The 22,211-nt window shown below is 46.8% G+C and overlaps 1 protein-coding gene across 3 annotated transcripts in view; it reads right to left on the bottom strand.

Annotated features, from left to right (window-relative positions):
- Positions 1-22,211, bottom strand: part of MTUS2 (microtubule associated scaffold protein 2) — a 505,832-nt gene that overhangs the window by 14,190 nt on the left and 469,431 nt on the right. For all 3 annotated transcript variants that reach the window (XM_081814784.1, XM_081814785.1, XM_081814786.1), the window contains 2 exons: positions 9,059-9,273; positions 1,904-2,009 (listed from right to left, as the gene is read on the bottom strand). In XM_081814784.1, coding sequence (XP_081670910.1) covers positions 1,904-2,009; positions 9,059-9,273 — 321 coding nt within the window. The remainder of the gene's footprint in view (positions 1-1,903; positions 2,010-9,058; positions 9,274-22,211) is intronic.

The following is a 22,211-nucleotide window of genomic DNA, read 5'->3' as shown; positions in this document are numbered from 1 at the left end:
TGATTAGTTTTAATAGTCATTGAGAGCATCGCCCTGACCATAGTAATAAATTTTTTATCTAACATTAAATACACCTACATTGCCATGACATTTATATATAATTCAAATGCCTTGGATGTAGGTATCTAAGTGAGATTCATTCATCAGAAAAATCTACCTGGTCTATTTTTATGAAAATGCAAAAGCAAAAGGCAACACCATGGCTCATTGCACTATTTCCATTCATATTACCTTTCCAGAGACCATTTTCCTACAGTGCAGTGATGGATTTTAGAACACTTGCAGATGATCCCAAAAACCCAAGATAAAAGTTAATACCTATTCTGGAGATGGTATAAACCATCGCTAGTATCTATATACCCATAATGAATTTCATTATTTTAAGGTCATGACACTCTGTCCCATGCTTAATACTGTGCTCTAAGACAGTGGTTCTCAAATTTTGCTGCATGTTAGAATCACCCGGAGAGCTTTAAAAAATCCTGATGCCTAGGCTGCACTCCAAAGCGATTAAATTAGAATCTCTGCAGTGGGATCTATACCTAAGTGTTAAAAAAAAAAATCCCCAGGTGGTTCTAATGTGCAGCCAAGGGTGGTAATTGGTACTCTAAGTGGGAGACATGCTCTCAGGACACAGATAATACATTTAAGTAGTTCTCAGGGAAGTACTCTTCCTTGACTCCAGCTTGGACTTCTTCATGTACTAATAAGTCCCAGAGGTGGTGGGGCTGGTGCTTGAGGGAAGCAAAACATGAGTATTGGTTGTTGCACAGCAGATTTTGTTGTTTACAAAGAACATTTTTAAAATAATTTTTAAGAAATCTGATGTTGGGGCGCCTGGGTGGCTCAGTCGGTTAAAGCAACTAACTCTTGATTTTGGCTCAGGTTGTGATCTCAGAGTTGTGAGATAAAACCCTATGTCGGGCTCTGTGCGCAGCACGGAGTCTGCTTGAGATTCTCTCTCCCTCTCCCTCTGTCCCTCACACTCATGGTCTCTCTCTAAAATAAATAAATGCATCTTAAAAAAAAAACTCTGATGTTAACTTCCAAATTCTTAAAATTCATTAATCTATTTATTAAATTCTATTGCTTTTAATATGCTTAAACAACCAGTTAACTAGGGAAAAAAAGTGAGGTAGGGAGAGAAATTGAAAAATAAATCATATATACTAACGGAAATGCATGTCAAAAGTGTAAAAAAGCTTCTTTCACAAAGTAAAAATCTTAGTAGTACTTGGTAAACGTTGTTAGTGTTGTTATGACTCACAAAAAAACCTCTATGTATTGAAAGATAATTCGAAGTTACAAAAAAATGTAAAAAAGATTTGGAGCTCTGCGTAGCCCACGGGGAATGTGGGGCAGGTATGAGATGTGGAGACCCAGATCCAGCTGGACGCTGCTGTGGCCCTGAACGTGCCATAAATGTGGGGAAAGTGCACCTACCTTGGGGTCGCCATTTTGTTTTAAAAGGCAACAAGACAAGGTAAAGCCCAGGACTTCCAGGCCTACTTTGGAAGGGTGGTTCTCCAGCTTTGAGACCCCTCAGAATGACCTCAGGAACCCTGAACAATTATGATGTGCAGAAGGCACCCCACAGCAGCTACATGGGATCGCCGGGTGGGACCTGGGCTGGTGTCCGTCCCCCGGCACAGCTCCCCAAGGTTCTCATATCCAGGCAAGTTTGAGGGTAAATGTTTCTGAGGAAAAATGTAGTTACCTGGATGGATCCTGGATCTTTTCTCTCTTCTTTCCATAGGAAGCAACACGAAAGACACACCAGGACAGAGAGGAGGGGGAAACGGAGAGAGGAGCAAGAGAGGAAAGGCAGCAGTATACACTGGTTTGGCTCGCACGGCCCACCCCGAATGGCCGAACGGCTGCACACGTCAGGGCTGGTAGCTACCTTGGACTTTGTGGTGATGGTCATCCTGCAGGATCGCGATGGCTACCGTGTGGTTATTTTCCATCTCTAGGAGAGCAGCCTCATGGCTGGCCGTGAGATCTTCTACCTGAAGGAGGCCACAGCTATGGTTACACACAGAGATGGGGGAAGTGGGTGGCAGGAGTGTCCTCGCTGCTCGGAGAACACAGGTGGAACTCAACCAGTAGAAATGTCTGTGGCCAAAACGTCAAGGACAAGCCATTCTGCTGAGAGGACAGCCGTCTCGGCCTTGCGCCAAGGCAGGGGAGCCAGGATCTGGCGATGTTGTGGCAGCCCCTGAGTCAGGGGGAGGTCACAGGGAAGTCACCACCTCAGCCCAGCTGCCTGTAGGCGGCTGACAGCTGCCTGAGCCACCTCCTCACTGCCCAGGGCCTGGTTTCCGGCCCGTCCCTTCCCACCCCCATTCCCTCTCCTGCCCAATCACTGAAACAATGGTGGACAAGGAGAAGAAGAGGGCCCTCTACTGGATGATCGGCTCTCTGTTGCCCCATGGCAGGTGGGAGCATCAGTACACAAGACAAACGGAGGGAACTAACCTTTCTTAAGCCACCTGCTATTGGTTCCTGCACTTAACTCTCACAGCAACATCACGAAGTAGGTATTTTTATGCCCATTTTACAGATAAGGAGACCGAGGCTTAGAAGGGTTTGAAATGTTTTGCCAAGGACTCGTAAATGGCAGAGCTGGTAGTCGGCTTAGGCCTGTTAACTCCACTGGTGAAACTCTCTCAAACTCACCGTTGTTGCCTGCCCCAGCAAGACCACAACCAATGCCTCAAGATGTTCTCCCCAGCGCCAGGACAGGCTGGCAGATCTGTGCGCTCAGCGTGTCTGCTTCACCATAACCTTGACCTCCAGGTTGCAATTTGGACTCCCCCCGTCCCCGGCAACGTGGAGCTACTCCCGTTTCTCTGGCTGAAGGCACATTTCCAGAATGTAATCACAGGTAGTGTGGCTGGTCCAGGATTTTTATTTCCACCCTTCCTGATCTCTGCAAACTGCCCCACCCCCCAATATGTTTACTGTTTTTGTTATTGTTGTGGCTGCTGCTTTAACCTTGAATGGATGACTTTTAGGAGTAATTTCAAAACACCACCTCTCCCCATGGTAGCAAACCAGAACAGTGTTTTTCCAAATTCTTTGTCAGTGAACCATTGTTAAAAAATACCACCGTACCTTGCGTTGAGCATGGGCCCACTCACACACAAAACCGAAGTTCCATAAGACAACCCTTTCCCTTCCTCCTTGAAATAACCTGGTTTTAAAATTTCTATCTTACTTTGTTTTTCAAAATGCCAGTTGCAAACCGCTACATTTATTTCATGACCTACTAGTGTATCAAAACCTGGCATTTGAGAAACACTGAACCAGGAAATGGGCCCCGGGGCCTGAAGCTCTTTGATGGACCAGGTAAGAACACACTGCTTCTAGCAGGTAATATTCAGCCATCTCTTAGAGTCCCTCCTTTTTCTGGGGATAATTCACAGGCTGACCTTTGATTTGAAGGGAGGAAGGGCTCTCCACAAGAAAGGAAGCCCACTTGCGAAGTGGATGCATCTGAGTATTTTTTATTTTAAAATGGGATGGATTCCCATTCTGGATAGTGTGATTGCGTGGGATAATTTGTCTGACTCCTCTCTCCTATGGAAGATGAGAACATCATCCATTAAAAAAGAAATATCTCTGGCAAAACCAACAATGAACTCCACCGTGTTAGGAAAGCTGCATGATAAAATGCAAACGGACATGGTATGCAATGGTTCACTTTTATTTACTGGTCATTCTTGATTAAACAATATTTTACTTAAGGCTCAGAGCTATGAGTGCACTCAGCAGAAAGGCTGATTACCACAGTATCTAATTGTCCAAATCCTGTTTATATGAGGTTTTTATGGCATCTTTGTCCAGAGTCTTTTAGTCTCTTGGAAAAATAAATCACTGACTTAAAAAAATGGAAATATCTTTTCTTTCTGCTTTATTACTGATGTCAGTTAAGCCCATAGCACACTGTAGAAACAAGTACCCACACATTATCTGGAGTTACGTTACCCAGTTCAGAATAAAGAAAAATCTTTCATCAGTCTTTGGTATGATTCTAATTTATTGGGCTTTTATACAAATTGCCATGGGTAGTTTCAGGAAAGACAGATGAACGGAAGGGCTAGGTTCGAGAAAAGTCCCGCACGTCTCTGGAGCTGGATAGGCCCTGACTGGTCAATGCTACACTATGTTTGCGGCTAAACATACGCCCTTCTGGTTTGTTGGAAGGCAGGTCTTTGACTTACCGGTGATAACATACCACCCCCAATACATTAACGGTGACGTAAGGGCATGATCTCTCTGTTATGGCCTCTCAGAGGTGCTTTTATGAATTGTAATACCACGTCCCTAACTCTGAAAGGCCATATGCAAAGAGTGGAGTGCCCAGTACATTTTGAAGGAAACCAGAGAGAGTCAATGAGCCAAAATTTGGGCACAATAATCCTAACTCTTTGGTAATTTAGTAATTTCAGTAATTTCTATACATCTTTATGGTTTTTAAAGAATACGAGGAAAGGGCTGTCCACTCTTGGCATCCTCTCTGTTGTCATGGTATTAATCCCCACAACATCTGCCATGGTTCCTGGCTTATTTCTGGAGCACGGGCTCGCACTCCGAAGCAGCCAGTAAGGGCTCTCAGCCTAAGGAGACTGGAAACCTTCTGAAGAGGAGATTCAGGCAAGGTGAACGAAGGGAAACGCAAGGTCATTTTGTGCACAGATCACCCAGAGACAAAAGGCAGTAAACTCTATCGGGCTGAATTACAGCAGACAAAGGCTTGGAAAAACCACCCTCAGGGGGGCGAGAATACAGCTGTGGGGCCTGCCTCACTCAGCCATTTGCAAAATACAGTTGTCTGAGGCTTTGGCAATTCACTTCGAGAAGACGGACCTTTAGAATGAAGAAGCCTCTGCGCTTCGTGTCGTCTCGGTTTCACTCATTAAACCCAAACCAGATTAAACTCCCATTTACCGCCACCCCAGACTCTGTATTCATATGTGATCAGACAGAGGGAGCCGGCCCATGTTGACTCTCCCCAGGGCTCTCTCGATGTTCCTTTCCAGGTAACGCCGAGACCCTCCTTGCCTTCTGTCCCTGGTACAGCATCCTGGGCCCTGACTCGAGCAGGCTGCCAGCCATGCCACAGCGCCCAGTGCGACTTCCTCGGGTCCGGGTCGCGCCTCTGCCCCTTCTCCAGCCCAGCGCGTGGGCAGCTGTGCATGGAAGGCCCTATCTTCCCTGGGCCGCCTCCCCCCAGCGTGCGGGGGCTCTGGTGCTGCAAGACACTGGGCCCCCGGGGACCTCATTCTGTTTGATTAGGGAGAGTGTAGCACGCATGACCAAAGAGACCTGATGCAAGATGATGGACAAAGTGGCCTCCGATTACCCGTGGGGATGCTGAGCCTGCCAGCTAGTCTAAAAGGATGATTTCTCCAGGAAAGGGGAGAAAGTATGTCCTGGATGTGAGACAAGGCCGGTGGAAACTCCAAAGGACCAGCACGGCCGCTCCTCAACAAAGGCTCTGCTCAGACTTTATTGAGCGGAATCCATAATGCATCTAGGAACCAGTGGCCCCCGGAAGAGGGTGACTTCAGGGCCAGGTCAGGGAGTAAGACAAACTGCCAAAGGGTCTGGGAGCAATGGGGTCAAAGATCACAAATCTGGTCACTGGATACCAGGCTCTGTGGCTAAGTATCCATGGGGACCAGCCCCAGGCAGCCCAGAAGGGAGGGCTGCAAGCTGGACAGAGAAGCAACACCGCTTAGGGCTAACAGGGAAAAGCATGGGTGTTTACAGTGAAAATCTGTTCTATGTGCTTCGAGAAAGGGAAGCTCTGGCAATCTGGCTTCTATTAATGTGTAGCAAGCTATAGAATGGGAGCTGATTTTAATGAAACACCTTTTAGTCATACTTTTAAAATCAAAGTCCTACCATACCTTGGAGGTCACTGAGGAAAGCCAAGAGGCAAGACCATGCCCCCTGCTTGTGCCCCTAACCAGAGACTGCAGTGCTGGGCCCTGGGGCTTTTACGGACCACCAATGCTGGTCCCCCCTCAGCAATTCTGATTCAATTCATGTGGGGTGAAGACGAGGAGCGGTGTTTTGTCAGAGGTTCCCCTAAGTGATTCCCAGGTGTAGGCAGAGAGAGACAGTCTTTGCCCCTCCAGGGGAGCGAATGGCTGGATTTGTCCTACGGGAGATCCTGCAGTGAACTCAGAGGTCAGCCTGCCCTAGCAGTGAGTTCCCAAGTTGAGTTAAAGCCCCCGAAAATCCTGCATGTCGAAACTGATGCGGCCTCCCCATTGCCAGCCATGGGGCGCTGGGGCATGAGGAGAAGCCAGACTGGTTAACTTGATTTTTAAGGCTCCAGGAGCAAAGAGATGCTCCTACCTGTGGAGTTAGCATTGCCAAATGCAATTGTCCCTGATAAGGGAGACCCAACGAGTGTGGAGATTCCTGCGTGGGTAACTCACACCACAGACCATCCAAATCTCCATGGCAGTCATGCACTTGACCAACAGGCATTTATTCTGTCTGCAAACTGGGATGCTGAACTGAGGTACATTTCATCTTCCTCCCCACTGCCTGCATGCTCTCTGCTGGAGAAGGGGAGGGTCAGGATAGCAGCAGAACAATTCATAGATTTAAATCACGATCCTCCACCCCCGCCCCCAAACCAATGGGTTTCCACAGGTAAGGCTTACCCACATATAAAGTCTTCAGAAGCTACTTCCATCATAAAGCTTTCCCCTTTCCTTATAGCTAGAAGTAATCTGAATTCCTAAACATGTCCTCTGTACTCCTCACCCAGTATTACAGTTTCTTGGGTACTTGTCTCAGAACTTTCCCCGATCTCTAACCTGGGGCTATGACACAAGCAAGTCCACACGTTCTATATCTTGGTATCGCTCCCAGTCGCCTGCCATAATGCCTTGCGTGCGGTGGCATTCGCCAAAAATTCTTTGCACGGATGAATGAATAAATGAATCACTAGCTATTATGAAGGACTGAGAAGAACAGAACTCAGAGCCTTCCTAAGACAGAGCACTTCTTAAATATACATGGGTGGCTTATGTGACTCCTTCTCAAGGGGAAAGGTTGGGGGCCTTCTTTCTTTCCAATCCCTCCCAGTATAAAATCTCTTCCGGGCTGCTGTGGCCCAGCTCAGAGGCCAGGCGAGAGCCCATCTCCCAGCGTGTGTGCCTGCCCCGGCGAAGCCCCGTCAGGCCCCCAGTGGTGTTGCAGCAGTGGACGGGCCCCGCTCAGCTGTGGCTTCAGCTCTCTGGTTCCCATACACTGCACCCCGACAGGGGCTTTTGCTCGGAGGGCTCCCTCAAAGCACCTTCTCCTACTGGTGACCACCTCCCTGCCTCTTGGCATCTTCTCAACCAACCCGGAACTTCAGATCAGAAATCTTTTAGTGAATGTAGGGGGAAACATGATCTGTGTAAAACTGGGAGTGAACAGCCCAGGGATACAGAGGCACAGAACAAGTGGGTCTCTGCACACATTTGAGATGTATCGAGGGGCCAGGAAATCGGGAAGGCTGTGGAGAGCAACAGGTGCAAATGTCTACTCATGGGAGCTCTGCTCTGCAAGCTTAGGAGGCAAGATGCTGGGGCTCATTTTCTAATCTTAGCAGCAGCAGGTAACTCTAGCTGCCAGCTATTCTGTTTCCTGGTCTCGGGGTCTAAAGCACCTCAAGCAGGCAGGCGTGTCTGGTTTCCACAGGCCTCTAGAAAAGGAGAACGCTAACCCGAGAAGCCGAATACAGGGCTGTCCAATGGGAGATTTTAAACGACAACAATAGTACTTATTATTACTCTGAAATGACTCTTGTGCCCCTGCATTCCCAAGCCTCCAGGACTGCCGTCCAGGTTATTTATCTGGAAGCTGTCCGAGAAGAGCAGCCCGAATACTCATGCTAATGAAGGGCCACTCAGCGCGCGCCTGAGATTTAAAGAGCACTTCTGCACAAATGCAAGTTTACTTTAGGGATGTGAAATAACACACCTGTTAGAAGGCGGGCATCGGGGCATCAGAGCCCTGGGGGCCTGGAAGGAAGAGCAGAGACAGGAGCCGAGCTAGCTCTCACGGAAGCGCAGCTGACCCTCTGTCTCACTGCACAAGCCGCAGTCCCGGAGGGGAGCAGGCTTGGGGGGGGGCGGCACGACCCCGGGAATCCTCCTCAGTGGCTCCAGGGAGCCACTGCCCTCTACTACGAAGACTGTCGGGCTGAGGTTAACTAGAGAATTCGTTCCTTCATTCCGCAGATGCGTGCCGAGGGAAGGCTCGGCAGTCAGGCACCAGACATCTGGCATGGGTAGACCCGGCCGACAATTCAAACTTCGCACTGGACTGCCTGGACTCTGGAGCCAGACTGGGTTCCTCCCCGGCTTTTCCCGGCCCCACCCTGTGAGTTCTGGCAGATGATTCAACCCCTGGGTCTCGGTCTTCTCACCCGTGAGATGGGGGCGATGAAGGAACCCATGTCGCAGGGCTGTTGCGAGGATGGATGATTGGTACAGGTAGAGAGTTAAGAGCAGTCCCCAGTGCATCACAAGTGCTAGGTGCGTCTGCTCGTGATTACCACCGCCCTCCGAGGAATATACAGATGAGAAACAGGGGACCCGAGTAAAATTTATAGTTCATTCAACAGCGATAAGCGACTAGAGTAGGGACAGGACAGGAAGAGTGTGTAGGTGGTGGGGGAGGGGCTGTAAGTTTAGATAAAGAAAGGCCTCGCTGAGAAAGTGACTTTGGAGAAACGTCTGGATGAGACGGAAAGAGGGAGCCATGGAATGTCTAGAGGGAGAGCATTCCAGGCAGAGGGCACAGCAAATGCAAAAGCCCCAGGGTGGGAGCGTGCTTGGGAAGAAAGGCACGGGAGGGAGGCCAGGGTGGCTGTGGGGGGTGGGGGGAGAGGGAGCAGCAGGAAGAAATGAGGTCGGAGAGTGAACTTGACAGAAGCTCACCTACGGAGCAGCACTTCTTGCTAAAGCAGCGGCGCTGGCACCCCTCCACCTTCCACCTGTGTATCCCAACAGCAGAGACAGAGCGCCGAGGGCGGACTGACCTGCTCCCGGTGCTGACACCGGATCCGCAGCAGCTGGGCGTGGTGCTCCTCCTGCAGGCGCACCATCTCGGCCTCAAACTGCCGCTGCAGCCTCTCCTCCAGGTCCTGCAGCTCCGCCCGCTGCTGCCAGCCCAGCCTCCGCACCTCCTCCTCAAACCGCCTCTCCAGGTCCTCCTTCTCCTTTTGCAATTTCTCACACTTGGCTGTGTTGAAGGCTGGCGGGGAGGGGGAGAATAACACCTTTTGAAAAATTGCTTACGAGGCACCAAAAGCTTCGAGCCCGAGCGTCTTTAATACCCACCGGCAGATCACCAAGGTTAACGTAATAACCAGGGCAAGATTCTCCTACTCTTGCTTCTGTAGAACTTCACAGTTTGCAAAGCGCTTTGCCTTCTACTGCGTTTGGTCCTTACAACAGACACCCTGGGTGTTGAGGTCGAGAACGTGAGCCCCAGGGAGCTCGGGTGACTTGCCCGAGGTCCTCTGGTGTGCGGAGAAAAGAGCTGCAAAGGCAGATTTGGGCTTTCTGCCCGCAAGCCCCGTGTTCCTGTACTAGAGCAGGGTTTCTCTGAGTGTCCATGGACCACAGCCATCAAAATACTGGGGGTTGGTTAAAAATGCACGCTCCTAGGCACACCTTGAGTGGGTTAGAGCCCCTGGGGCAGAACTCAGGACGTGCTTTTCACAAGGTCCATGGTGACTCATGTCCATCGAGGTTTGGGACCTGAGCACACCTGGAAGCTGGAGACAGGATGGGGGGTGGGGTAGGGAGGGAGGACACGTAGATACTGAAGGCTGTTCCCTTGGGGCTGAAAAGCCAGGTGGGGCTATCTCAGAGAAAGTGCAGGGGTGATAGAGCTTCACCAACAACCAGGCTTCTCCCCCAGAAGGGCTAACCGCTCAATACCCCCATGCCACCCCGCACAGCCCTGGTGCGTTTCCTGTGCCGCGGGCTGGGGATGGGGACTGTGGCCCAGCCTGCTGCCCCCGCCACTGCTCTGCTTAGCGTTTGTGCCTCCCTTGTGCTGCAGGTGCGAGTGACTGCTTCCATTTTAAAGATCGCTGCCTCCACTGCAAACTGCTTTCAAGAAGGAGGAAAAACAGCTTGACAACCTACTAGGCTTAGGTCAAATGGAGTTGCTTATACCCAGCACACGCACGCAGAAAGGCGCACGCACACACCACGCACATTCCGCAAGTGCCCTCTGCTCTGCGCTACAAGGTGGGGAAACATGGTCACCTGCTTTATCATTGAGTGAGTAGGTATAAGTGCTGGGTAAGTGGGATCTACCCCTTGCGGGGCGGGGCGGGGTGGGGGGGATGATCAGGAATACACACCCAAGGTAAGTGAGATAGCATTTGAAACAGCCTGATCAGAAGTCCCACCCTAAAGAGGCAGCTAATTCAAGGGCTTCTTTGTCACATTTGACTCTAAAAAAGTTCTTTTAATCAGCACTGGGATGTTTAAAAACATTTTTTTCCCCTGGTAAAATGAGTGGTGGATTGGCTGGACGCCACACAGGCACATTGTCCTATGTGAACAGTGTGTAAGCATCTGGCCAGCCCAGCAGCCTCAGACAGACCCCAGTGGCCTTCCTGTTCTCGTGCTTCACCTGGCCCAGTGTCCCAGGTCCTAGCATCGGGTGGAGGATTCCAATGCACAGTCTGGAGAAGTTGTTTGCAGGATCTGCCAATGTAATCAGGGTGAACCCAGGGTGGGATGGTGGGCACTGTCCTCTCCAGGTGCGAGCAATAAGAGGACGTACTATCTTAGAGAATTTAATAGCAATAACCAAACTGACTTTGAAAGCCCTCTGCCTTTTAATGTTCTCTTGTACCAGCAATTCTGAAAAATGTTAGTGAAAAATAATGCTCCTCAAAAAAGTCTTTTGTTGGCCTAAGTTCTAAACGATTGCTACAATTACTGTTGAGGTTTTTAAAAATAATTTTTGTATTTCATAAAAATCACAGAGAAAACTTGGAAGTATAGTACAAATTATTGTACAAATGACATTTGTCCCCTGAACCATTTGAGAATAAGATGCTGACCTGTTGTCCCACTAACCCTGAATTCCTTAGTGTATATTCCCTGCAAACAAGGACATTCTCCTACATAACCACAATATAATCATTAAGATCAGGACATCAACACTGATCCAATGGTGCCATCCAATGCTCAGACCCATTTAAATTTCACCAATTGTCCCATAATATCCTTTCTAGAAAAAGGATCCAGTTCTGAGTCACAAGTTGCATTTAGCCGTATGGTCTCCTCACTCTCCTTCAGTCTGGGACAGTCCTTGGTCTATTCTTGACTTTTGGGACCTTGGCGCTTTTAAAGTCGAAAGGCTGTTATTTTGTAGAATGTCTCTCAGTTTGGTTTGTCTGATAATTCCTCATTACTAGATTTGGGTCACGCATGTTTGGCAGAAAATATCACCGAAGCGGCATTGGGCTCTCATTTGAATATTAATCAATAAAAATGAGATTTCTTTTTAAATTGTGTACGTAGTGAGTCAGGAAGATAATGCTTATTACTGATCATTGCAAGGTTATACGGGAAATGATACACGGTTTGGAGGAAGCAGTAGTACAGATGGTCCATCTAGAGCATCACATATGCTAGGAATGCCCCTGAATATTGTTGTCACCTCCGCTGCGGGTGAATCTTCTGGGCGAGGTTTACCTAAGGGGCAGATTGCTGGGGGTGCTAACAAGTACTAGCATGAATAACAGACTCAGTCCGAGGCTTTCTGGTGCCTGGTGGTCAGGTCATGGTGGAAAAAGGTTGAGGGTTCCCCCTTACGTCTGATCACTGCAGGCTACGGTCCCTATAAAAAGGACCTGACAGTAACTATTGGCCAAAGGGGCTCAGGTCTGGAAGCAGCAGTGGGAAAATGCTTGCTCCCGGAAGTTCTGGCTCACTGGCTTTATTAGCCTAGCTCTGACTTTTCCCAAAGACCCTCCAGCCGGGGAAAGTTGGTAGGGGTTTCACCAGGGAATTTAGCTGGTGAAAAAAACTATCAGGACCCACAGACCAGGTAAAAGGTATATATAAAGACAGGATTAATCTGGGGTGACTGGATTTTATTTTATTTTTTAATTTTTTAAAAGATTTTATTTATTTCAGAAAGAGAGAGAGCAAGAGAGCATGAGTGTGTATGTGGGGCAGGGGGAGCAGAGGGAGAGAGAGAAGCAGACTCCCCGCTGAGCTGAGAGCCCGATGTGGGGCTTGATCCCAGGACCCTGAGATCATGACGTGAGCCTAAGGAAGTCGCTTAACTGACTGAGCCACCCAGGCACCCCCTGGGGTGACTAGATTTTTTAATAGCACGGAACAAAAACCATGGAATGTCCATTTAAAAAATAGTGGTTGATGGATTGAGACAAAGTCAAACTGTGGCAAATAGGGGGCGCCTGGGTGGCTCAGTTGGTTCAGCGTCCGGCTCTCAATTTCGGCCCTGGTCATAATCTCAGGGTCCTGAGACTGAGCCCCCACATCAGGCTCTGTGCTCAGCATGGAGTCTGCTTGAGTTTCTCTCTCTCGGCCCTTCCCCTAGCTTGTGTGTGCTCTCTCTCTAAAATAAATAAATAAATATTTTTGAAAAAATGGAGGGAAACAGAGGAGCAGTAATTGTACCCACACTGGGGGACGGACGGGAGTCATCCTACAAAAGGAAGATGGATGCCACTAGGTGATCCAGGGATACACAGGTAGTGAGCCCCAGGGAGGGTTTCTGGGTGCTCGAGGCCTCTTCCGAGGATACTCTTGTTTCTGTAATTCGGGTGGACTGACTTCATAGTGGTCTTTGTCCCATGTAGCATGCACCAGTGGACGGGGACAAAGCAGCGACAATATGTTTGCTTTTATTTAAAGTAGGTCTACAAAGCAGCACACAGACAGGTGACACAAACTGCCAAAAGATCATGACAGTCAGCACCATTCCTGATGAAGTACACGCAAACCAAAGTAAGAAACAATTTCCATCTATAAAGCTGATAAAGATGAAATATTCTGATAACCGGGAGGGTCCAAGGAAAGTAGCATCCAATGGACCATTCGTGGGAATATGACGGATAAGCCGCTTTGGAGGGCAAAAATATCTTTCAACATTTACATGCGAGGGACAGGAGCATTTGGGGGTGACAGGGAAAGAGCACGGGTTTTTTGGGGCGGTAATGAAAATGTCCTAAACAGATTGTGGTGACAATTACACAACTCTGGATACACTAAAAACCACTGAATTGTACACTTTAAATGGTGAACTGTAAGGTATGTGAATTCTATCTCAATAAAGTTTTTACAAAAACGGGAAAAATTTTAAAAAATAACATGACAGGGAAAATACCTCAGAGGATAAATGTAGATGTTTTTATAGGAGGAAAGGTCATATTCTGATTTGAAAACTGTATAACAAGGATGAGGATATATGCTGGCAAAATGAAACAGAAATGCAAACCCCACCACTACACTACACATGTACACACACACACACACACACACAGACACCGATACATGCGGAATAGGACAGAACTTAACCATTCTTACTGCCTCTTAACTAGAGATAGATTGAGCATATAAAACTCAATTGAAAATAATAAAACATGCTAATCATGTATTTTGGTTTTGATAAGTGTTATTTTGTATGGGAAAATTTTATTTATTACATAGTCCTATCAGTGTCGTTAATTCCAGAAAATCAAGGCAGTAAGTTGACTCCACAGATTGTGCAGCTGGAATGAAACAGATAAAAAGGTAAAGAAACAAATGAAAACAAATCAGTTACACTGGAGAAAGAAATGACATGATGTATGCCTTTGAAGCCAACGATTTTGCAAATGCACAAAGTGGATCTCGGATGATTACTACAGCGGGATCTGCTTTAGGGAAGTAATGTGGGCTAGTTATAGAAACGATAAATCCAATATACATATAGGACAAATCCTATAAATAAAATCTTTAAAATAAATAAATATAAAGAATGATACAAAGCGGCATAGGTAACCAGTAAAAAATAAGGTAAATCTTTTTGTGCCATCATGGAATGATATCTGTAACATATTGTTAAACAAACAAAGGCAAGATGCAGAAACAGTGTGATGGTGTAATTCTGTTTGTAATGAAAATGTATCTGTATTTCCACTTCTCTTCCCTCAGGAGGTTGTGTGTTTAATTATAGGACTCACTGCCCAATGAACACCTGCAACAATAAGCATTTAATTTAAAACACCCTTATTATTTGTTTACATGTTTTAAAAGTTAAAAAAAAAAACATTTAAAAATTACTATCGTAATTGGGATGCCTGGGTGGCGAAAATATAACACTTGTAATTCACAAGCATGAGTTTGAAAAGCAAAAGCAGGATTTGACCACAGTTGGTTAAGTGTCTGCTTTCGGTCCTGGGATCGAGCCCCGCATCAGGCTCCCAGGTGGAGGGAGCCTGCTTCTCCCTCTCCCTCTCCCTGCCGCTCCCCCTGCTTGTGCTCTCTCTCTGACAAATAAATAAATAAAATCTTTTTAAAAAATTACTATCATAATTAAGAAGACAGGGTTTGAAAAGGTTATGGTATTCCGTGGTCAGAATTAACAAGACTCTTCTATCTTACTTGCTATTTTATTTATATTAGCGGCAGGATGATTCATGGGCCTGGCAATCTATCCGGGGGCTCAGAGATGATTGGTTTTCATCCCAGAGCTGTCCCTGAACTGCACTAAATCATGAGCTGTGAAGGCCTCAGTTTTGCTGTCTATAAAGTGGCAAAGTAATCATTTTTTTCACATGGAGCTCCAATCCCCAAATTCCCAGTGCTATTAGGTACAAGCGAGGTGAGACTTCTATTCTTTCCATGCCGCCATGTTGTAAGCCCCGTGCCTGCAGGAGATATTGGGTAGGAAGAGCAGCTGGGGCCCCAAGGAGGACAGCTCCAATAATGGAGTCCCTAAAGAAATAAATATCCTCTTTCTTCTGGCAAATCTTCAAAAATATATCTGTTCGGGCATTTTGCAGACAGAGATTAATGCAGGCTCATTTAGTAGCCTTACGCAACATCTAGAGTCTTACTTTCATTCATTCTTTCTTTATTTCTATTCATGTGAAAGCATTTGGTACTTCATAGTGCAGAGGCAAACACCATAATAATAAATCCTTAGAACCTAGGAAGCTGAGACAATAATTTCAAGAATAGCAGGATTTTGATTGGCTAAGAAAATATAACACTTGTAATTCACAAGCATGAGTTTGAAAAGCAAAAGCAGGATTAGAATCTATTGTGCTGTTTTAAATAACTGAACATATAGGGGGATGTATGTAAGAACATATACAGTGGTGTGTATGTGTATATATCCACTATAATACTATATAATATTATTAAAGCTGAATTTAGCACACCCTCAGACATACATAACACAATGATACCAATCTATCAGCTCATGAGTGTGACACATGAAGATGTAGTGATCCTGGGGACACCAGCAGATGACACTCTTGTGTTACACCAATTGTAAAAACGTACTGTGTTGACCACAGCTCATAAATCAACTGAGAGGAGAACTCAGTGAGTAAGATCAAGTTTCTTTAAACAATCGCCCCAAATGTCTTTTGAATAATTATGACTTTTTATTGTTTTGCCAAAGAGGTAGCAAAGATGGGTAAATACACTGCCTGCTCTACAGCTCATGACAAAAGCGGAAGGAATAATATTATACTGCCTTTTGCATCCTAGGGAGTGCTTTAGCTGTAACAATTATAAAATCATCTAAATATGAAGAAATGAGGGGCACCTGGGTGGCTCAGTCAGTTAAGCGCCTGCCTTCGGCTCAGGTCATAATCCCAGGGTCCTGGGATCGAGCCCCGCATCAGGCTCCCTGCTCAGTGGGGAGCCTGCCACTCCCCCTGCTTGTGCTCGCACGCGCTCTCTCTCTCTGACAAATAAACAAATAAAATCTTTAAAATAAATAAATATAAAGAAATGATACTCTGTATAAATAAGTATTTATACAGTATATAAGTATTATAATAGTATAAGTATTAACAGTAAGCGTATTACTTACTAATATAATTAATAAGTACATAATAAGTATGTAAGTATACTAGTATGTCTTATATCAGTATATAAGTATTATAATAGTCACTGAATTCATATGTTGAAGTGTTAATGTCCAGTACCTCAGGATGTGACCATGTTTGGAGACAGGATTTTCACAGAGGCAGTGAAGTTAAAATGAGGGCATTAGGGTTGGCTCTGATCTAATATGACTGGTGTCTTTATAGGACACAGATGCCTATGGAAGGAAAATGATGTGACAGGGAGAAGGTGCCCATCTGTAAAACCCAAGAGGAGAGAGGCCTCAGAAGAATGAGCACTCTGCCAACCCCTTGGTCTTGCACTACCAGCCTCCAGGACCATGAGAAGATGGATTTCTGTTGTTTAAGCCCCCCAGCCTGCAGGACTCGGCAAGTGCAGCCCCACGTAACTAATGCAGTCCCCATCATCACTACACAACACTAACCACAGTTAGAGATGATGAAGTTGTTTCTTTGGGAGGTGGGGGGCAATTAAACAGACATAACTTTCAAGGAAAAAGAATTTAAAATTACCCATAATCTCACTACAAAAAAGATGAAATTTTCAATTGCATCATCCCTTCATCGTTGTTGCAGATGCGTGAATTCGTAATATTCTACTAGGAATTTTCCATGTCCTGATGCTTAACATTTTCATGGCTACCTTAGATTCTCATGTTGATGCACTACAATTGATACGCCCTTATTGCTGGAAATTTGGTCTGTGTCACCCATATATTACTTTGCTTTTTTCATTAGGATAAATCCCCAGGAGTGGAATTACATGGGGTTAAAGTTTATGAGCATCTTCATGCTGTGAGGTTTTTGGTTTTGGGGTTTTTGGGATGGCAGTGATTCTGTAACAAACCAGTGCCCACTAGGGGGAGCCATACTGCCTGAAAACATGCCCTCTGGTGGCGAATGCATTTGTCTACGCTGGTCAGATCACGGTGACAGGCGGGAGGCAAACAGGATTGGTCTGCAAACACGCTGCCTGGGTCCTGGCCACACTGTCCTTCACAGCCCTACCCTCAGTTTCTCTGTAAGACCTTCCTTTTGATGAAAATGTCAAGGAGAGAGAAAAGGAGGGGCTGGAAATGGAACACGAAAGGTTCAGGGACAGAGTAGAAATGAGACAGGAGTCAGGGAGAGAGTCCTGGGTCTCCTGTCAGCTTTGCAGGTCCGGGCAGCGTCTCCAGGGCCTGGGGACAGAATGGGCACTTGCGCTGTGGAAATCACAGGCTGCACCCGACACGTCCGGCACCACCTAGGTGGGTTCTATTACCCACTGTAACCCTATTAGGTGTCCAGTAAGAGCCTGATGATCTCTGTTTGCAGGGAGCAGGTGGGGGCTGAGAAAGGGCAACTGCCTGGGCCGAGGCCACCGTGCGAGTGGGCTAGGCCCAACAGAGCAGGCGCTCACTGTTCTGAATTGCATCTCTTTACCTGTCTGTGTCCTTACGAGTGGGACAGGGTCCTATCCGTAGGCAGGCCGACAGTCAAGAGACAGTAACTAAACTTACCACGCACCCGCCGTCTGCCACACCCCCATCCTATGCGCAGTGTGAACAAGACACAGTCATGGGGGCAAATAAATAAAATCAGCAAAACTTTAAAATAGCAACATTTTAGATTAAGCTAAAGCTTTCAATAACTGCAGAGAAGTAAAAGAAGGACGGCGCTAGCAAAGGACCAGGAAAGGGCAGGTTAGGCTGAGCTGGGATGGACGAGGGAGGTCCCTCTGGGAAGACAGCATCCAGTTAGCTGTGAATGACGAGAAAGAGGCAGAGCGCTGAGAGCTGGGGGGAGAGAGTCTCATGTGGAGGAACCGCAGTGCAAAGGTCCTGAGCCTGGAACGTTTCAGAGTACATAAGGAACAGAAAGACTGCCACGGGGCTTGAGTGTCCGTGACAGGGAGAGTGGAGGGAGGTTTAAGTTCAAGAGATAGGCAGGGTCAGGTCATTCAGAGCCTGTGGTCTCTGGGGAGGAGTTGGAGCTCTACTCTGGTACAGTGGGAAGCCCAGACAGTCTCAAAGAGGGGATAACAAGGGCTAAGTAAGCTTTTACAAGATCCCTCTGGTGGCTGCGTGGAGAACAGAGTGCAGGAGGCAAGGGTGGGGACAAGAACAGCAATGAGGAGGATATGTGTGGAGTCTAGGCAGTGTTCATGGTGACGGGGACTGAGGCTACAGCAGGCTAAGGAATGGATGGATGTGCGCTGTATTTGGGAGGCAAAGCCACCTTGATGTGCTCATGGACTGCAGGAGGGAGATGAGGGAAGTCAGGAAGCATGAATCGGGCGACTGGTCTGAGCAGCGGGGGCTGGTGGTGCCATTTCAGGAGATGGGAACATAGGAGGAGGAGTCCCCCTGGGGAGAAACACCAGGCATTAGGCACCAAACAAACCCTCCCTGGATTCATAGATGAATTCATGCACGTCTGAAGGTCAGCGGTTCACAAATGCTTTGGGGGGATTCTCCTCTGGTCCACTGTACTCAGGAAGGGCTTTCCTGGATTTTGTTGAAAAACACAAAATTCAGGACCCTGAATTTTGACAAGCCACTTTAATGATGAACGATGAGGCGTTGTATGAGAGTGGTTCATATGCTGTGGTTTATTTTATAAAAATGTTGAGGTGTTCAAAGCCTAACACCTTGGGATAGACTCTAGTTATTAAATCTCTCCCAGGGAATAGGGGCAGTTTGACAGATGTGCTTTTCTCCCTGCAGGGGTGGACATGGTTTCTGGAAGAATCCACAAGATCTGGCCGTGTTAAGAGAAAGAGCATTTTCCAGATGTTAGGAGATTTGACAGCTATGTGACAGATACAGAAAGGTGTCTTCCCAAGGTGTGTTTGAAAGTGCCCGAACATTTTACTTACCTGTGGGTCAAACTTTGGGAACACAGCCCTCAAACTGGATGATGATGTATAAGAGACCTCAAGATTCCCAAACACATGTCATGATGTGCCAAAGCATTGCACTAAAGCCCACTCCTCACCACGGACACTTCCACCCAGGACTGATGGTGAACAAGTCTTCCTGCGCCCTGGACCCTGAAGAGCAGAGTTCCCACACACCAGAAGGTGAGGATGGAGGGGGCCGGGGGCACAGGGGAGAAGCGCAAGTCCAGGGGGAAAGCAGCGTGGCGCCTGGGAAGGAGAGGGGACACGGGCAGCGAGCAGCCTTCAAGGGGAGGCAAGGGGGGAGGGGGGAGGAGCACTGGCCTCCAGATGGGGCTCAGCTCCAGCCTCTGTGGACACGTGCTGTGGGAGTTTTAGCATCTTGCTCAACCTCTCTGGGTTTCAACATTCTCATCTATAAAATGAGGAGGTTGGGTACAGCACTGTTCTGGGCTGAATTGTGTCCCTGATCCCCCAAATCATATGTTGAAATCCTAACCCTCAGTACACCTCAGGATGTGACTGATTTTGGAGATAGGGACCTTGAAGAGGTGATTAAGTGAAAATAAGGATTTTTCAGAGGGACTGCTGTCCTTCTAAGAAGAGGAAGAGACAGCAGAGATGCACATGCTCAGAGGGCAGGTGAGGACACAGGGACAAGACATCCACCTGCAAGCCAAGGAGAGGGGCCTTAGCAGAAAGCAACCCCGGGGCACCCTGCTCTGGACGTCCAGCCTCCAGAACTATGGGGAAAGAAATTTCTGTGGCTTAAGTCCCCCAGTCTGTGGTGTTTTGCTACAGCAGTCCTCGCAGACTGATTACTACAGGCACTTTGAGTGCTAAGCCCCCTTCCTGTCCTAGCCTTCTAGAATTCTATGGATATTTCAATGGTGACCCAGGTCATCAAGAAGAGTCTCCCCTTGAAGAAGACAGGGAAGAGTATATCATTTTTTGTTATGATCCACCCCCCCATGGTCCCCTAAAGAGATAAGCTTCATCTGTAGGAAAAATGTACACAGTCAGCTCATCTCCATGACATGAGACATTAAGAGTGATATCAATGCTTGGCATTTGTATGTGTTTTCATTATAAACTTCTTTAACACACAACACTACCTTGTTTATTCTTCCCAGCAAATTTCAAAACTGGGCAAAGCAGGCATTTCTGTTCTGATTTTATAGAAGAGGAAACAGAGGTTCAGAGGGGTGAAGTCACTTGTCCAAGCTGATACAGCTAGAAAGGGACAGCCAGGATTCGATCCATGGGAATCTCGGTAGTGCTCTTTCCAGTAATAACTGGACTGCTATTCTGCCTTACATTTTGGAAGAAGTGGAAACAAAGAGATATAAGGAAAAAAGATAGAGAAATCCGAATTAGTCAGACTCTTTCACAGTAAGAAATACCTTGTGCCATTTTTATGTGTTCTTTAAGGCAAAGGATGAGCATTTTAACAAATGGATAACGACTGATCCCGAAGGTGAATATAATGTGCAATGCATACAGGTAAGCTTCTTGGTCTGAGAGGAGAAAAACACAAGGATGATTTATGGAGGCAAATGAGGAAATGGAATTAAGAGGGTGGTTATAATCCTATGTTTTGAAAAGCAAAACAATGCTGTCTACATGAGAACTAACTACAGGAGGAAATGGCTTGATGGGGAAATGGTTTTTGCACAGTCGGTTCTTCCTTTCCTCCAGGTTAACTTGGGCTTGTGGAGTTTTAAAGGCATCTCCAGGGCAAACGCTCATCTAACACACTCCACAGGGACCGTCCTGAAGGCCCAGCTTTAGATGGGACAGGTAATGGCTTTGTGTGGTTGCAGCGAGTATTCACTGCTTTTAATTTTTTCTTCTCCTTGCAAAATGGCATTGAAAAGATGATCCTTTAATTTTATCTTAAATTAGTACTTGTTACATACATTGTACAAGTAACATCCTCTCCATGTTGAACATCCCTTTTAGAGGAACTGTTGATAATGTCCTGGAAAATGTTTAAACAGAGCATAAGCTGAAGTTCTGGGCTGCTATTCATCCTCTCCATGTTGAACATCCCTTTTAGAAGGAACTGTTGATAATGTCCTGGAAAATGTTTAAACAGAGCATAAGCTGAAGTTCTGGGCTGCTATTCACTGTGGAGAACTTGACCTACAGAGATTTCTAGAAAATGAACTCCCAGGACCCTATCATTTAAGAAGCTCCACAGCTTGAAGTGACCCTATTCTATAGCAAGTTGCTAACTTCAATCTTCTGTTCCAGAGTTTGGGTGGCCCCCACTCCTAGGTGGGTATGAAGATCAACCAGCTACTAGATAATATATTTTAATGCATTTGGCAGTAATCGGCATAAATATATTCCTTCCTTCCTTCAGGTTGTCAAATGCATGCATCACCTGGCCTTGGGTATTCTGTGTTCTCCACAGGATTTGGGAGATAGCTCTCTGAGGTTTTCCCAGACCTATGATCATCTTTATTTTCTGTCCAAGGCTTTACTGCCTTTAATTTTTCACAGGAATGGAGGATTAATGTTTTAAATCTTCAGGAGCTAATTTTTTAAAAGATGGGCATTTCCCTATTAATCGTCTCAGCCTCTCTTCATTACTACCAAATACACCAAATCAATTCTAAGGAACAAAATGGACCACCTCAGATTCTTCCTATCTATGAATTTTTAGGCACAGACACAGAAGAAGCGAAGTTTTTAAGCAATCTGCAATAGCCCAAGAGTGGGTTTAGGATTAATGGAAATACCTGCCTGATGCCCTGGCTAGCCCCGTTGCCTTTATCAGTGGACTCCCACACCACTTAGCACAACGCCAGGCAGCTTTCCATAAACACGTGCTTTCTTGAACAAGGCTGAGGGATCACTTCCTGCAGAGTCAGTCAGCCAAGGAGAAGGCAGCATGGGAAGCCACTCCTCCTTCAGGATGCCTGGAGTGTTCTCACCTTCAGACTCCAAGTTATCCCGGTTCCTGGGTTGGGGTCTCTACCGTAGGGGCGAACCCCATTTAATTGGCAACAGTGTCCCCTGGGACGTGTCTTGCATAGAACAGCCACCTCGCTGTATCCAAGGGAATTATGACATCCATGGTGGAGGCTTCCTGCCAACATGCAGACTGTTCTAATCTATAGTCACCAAAACTGAGGAAACATTCAGAAAAATGACCTTCAAATAAAAAATGAAGACAGC

The sequence above is a fragment of the Leptonychotes weddellii genome, chromosome 3, assembly GCF_054177405.1.
Source record: "Leptonychotes weddellii isolate Sample4059 chromosome 3, ASM5417740v2, whole genome shotgun sequence".
Taxonomy (NCBI): domain Eukaryota; kingdom Metazoa; phylum Chordata; class Mammalia; order Carnivora; family Phocidae; genus Leptonychotes; species Leptonychotes weddellii.
The sequence above is the reverse complement of the archived record's forward strand: the minus strand, read 5'-3'. Positions and strand labels throughout refer to the sequence as shown.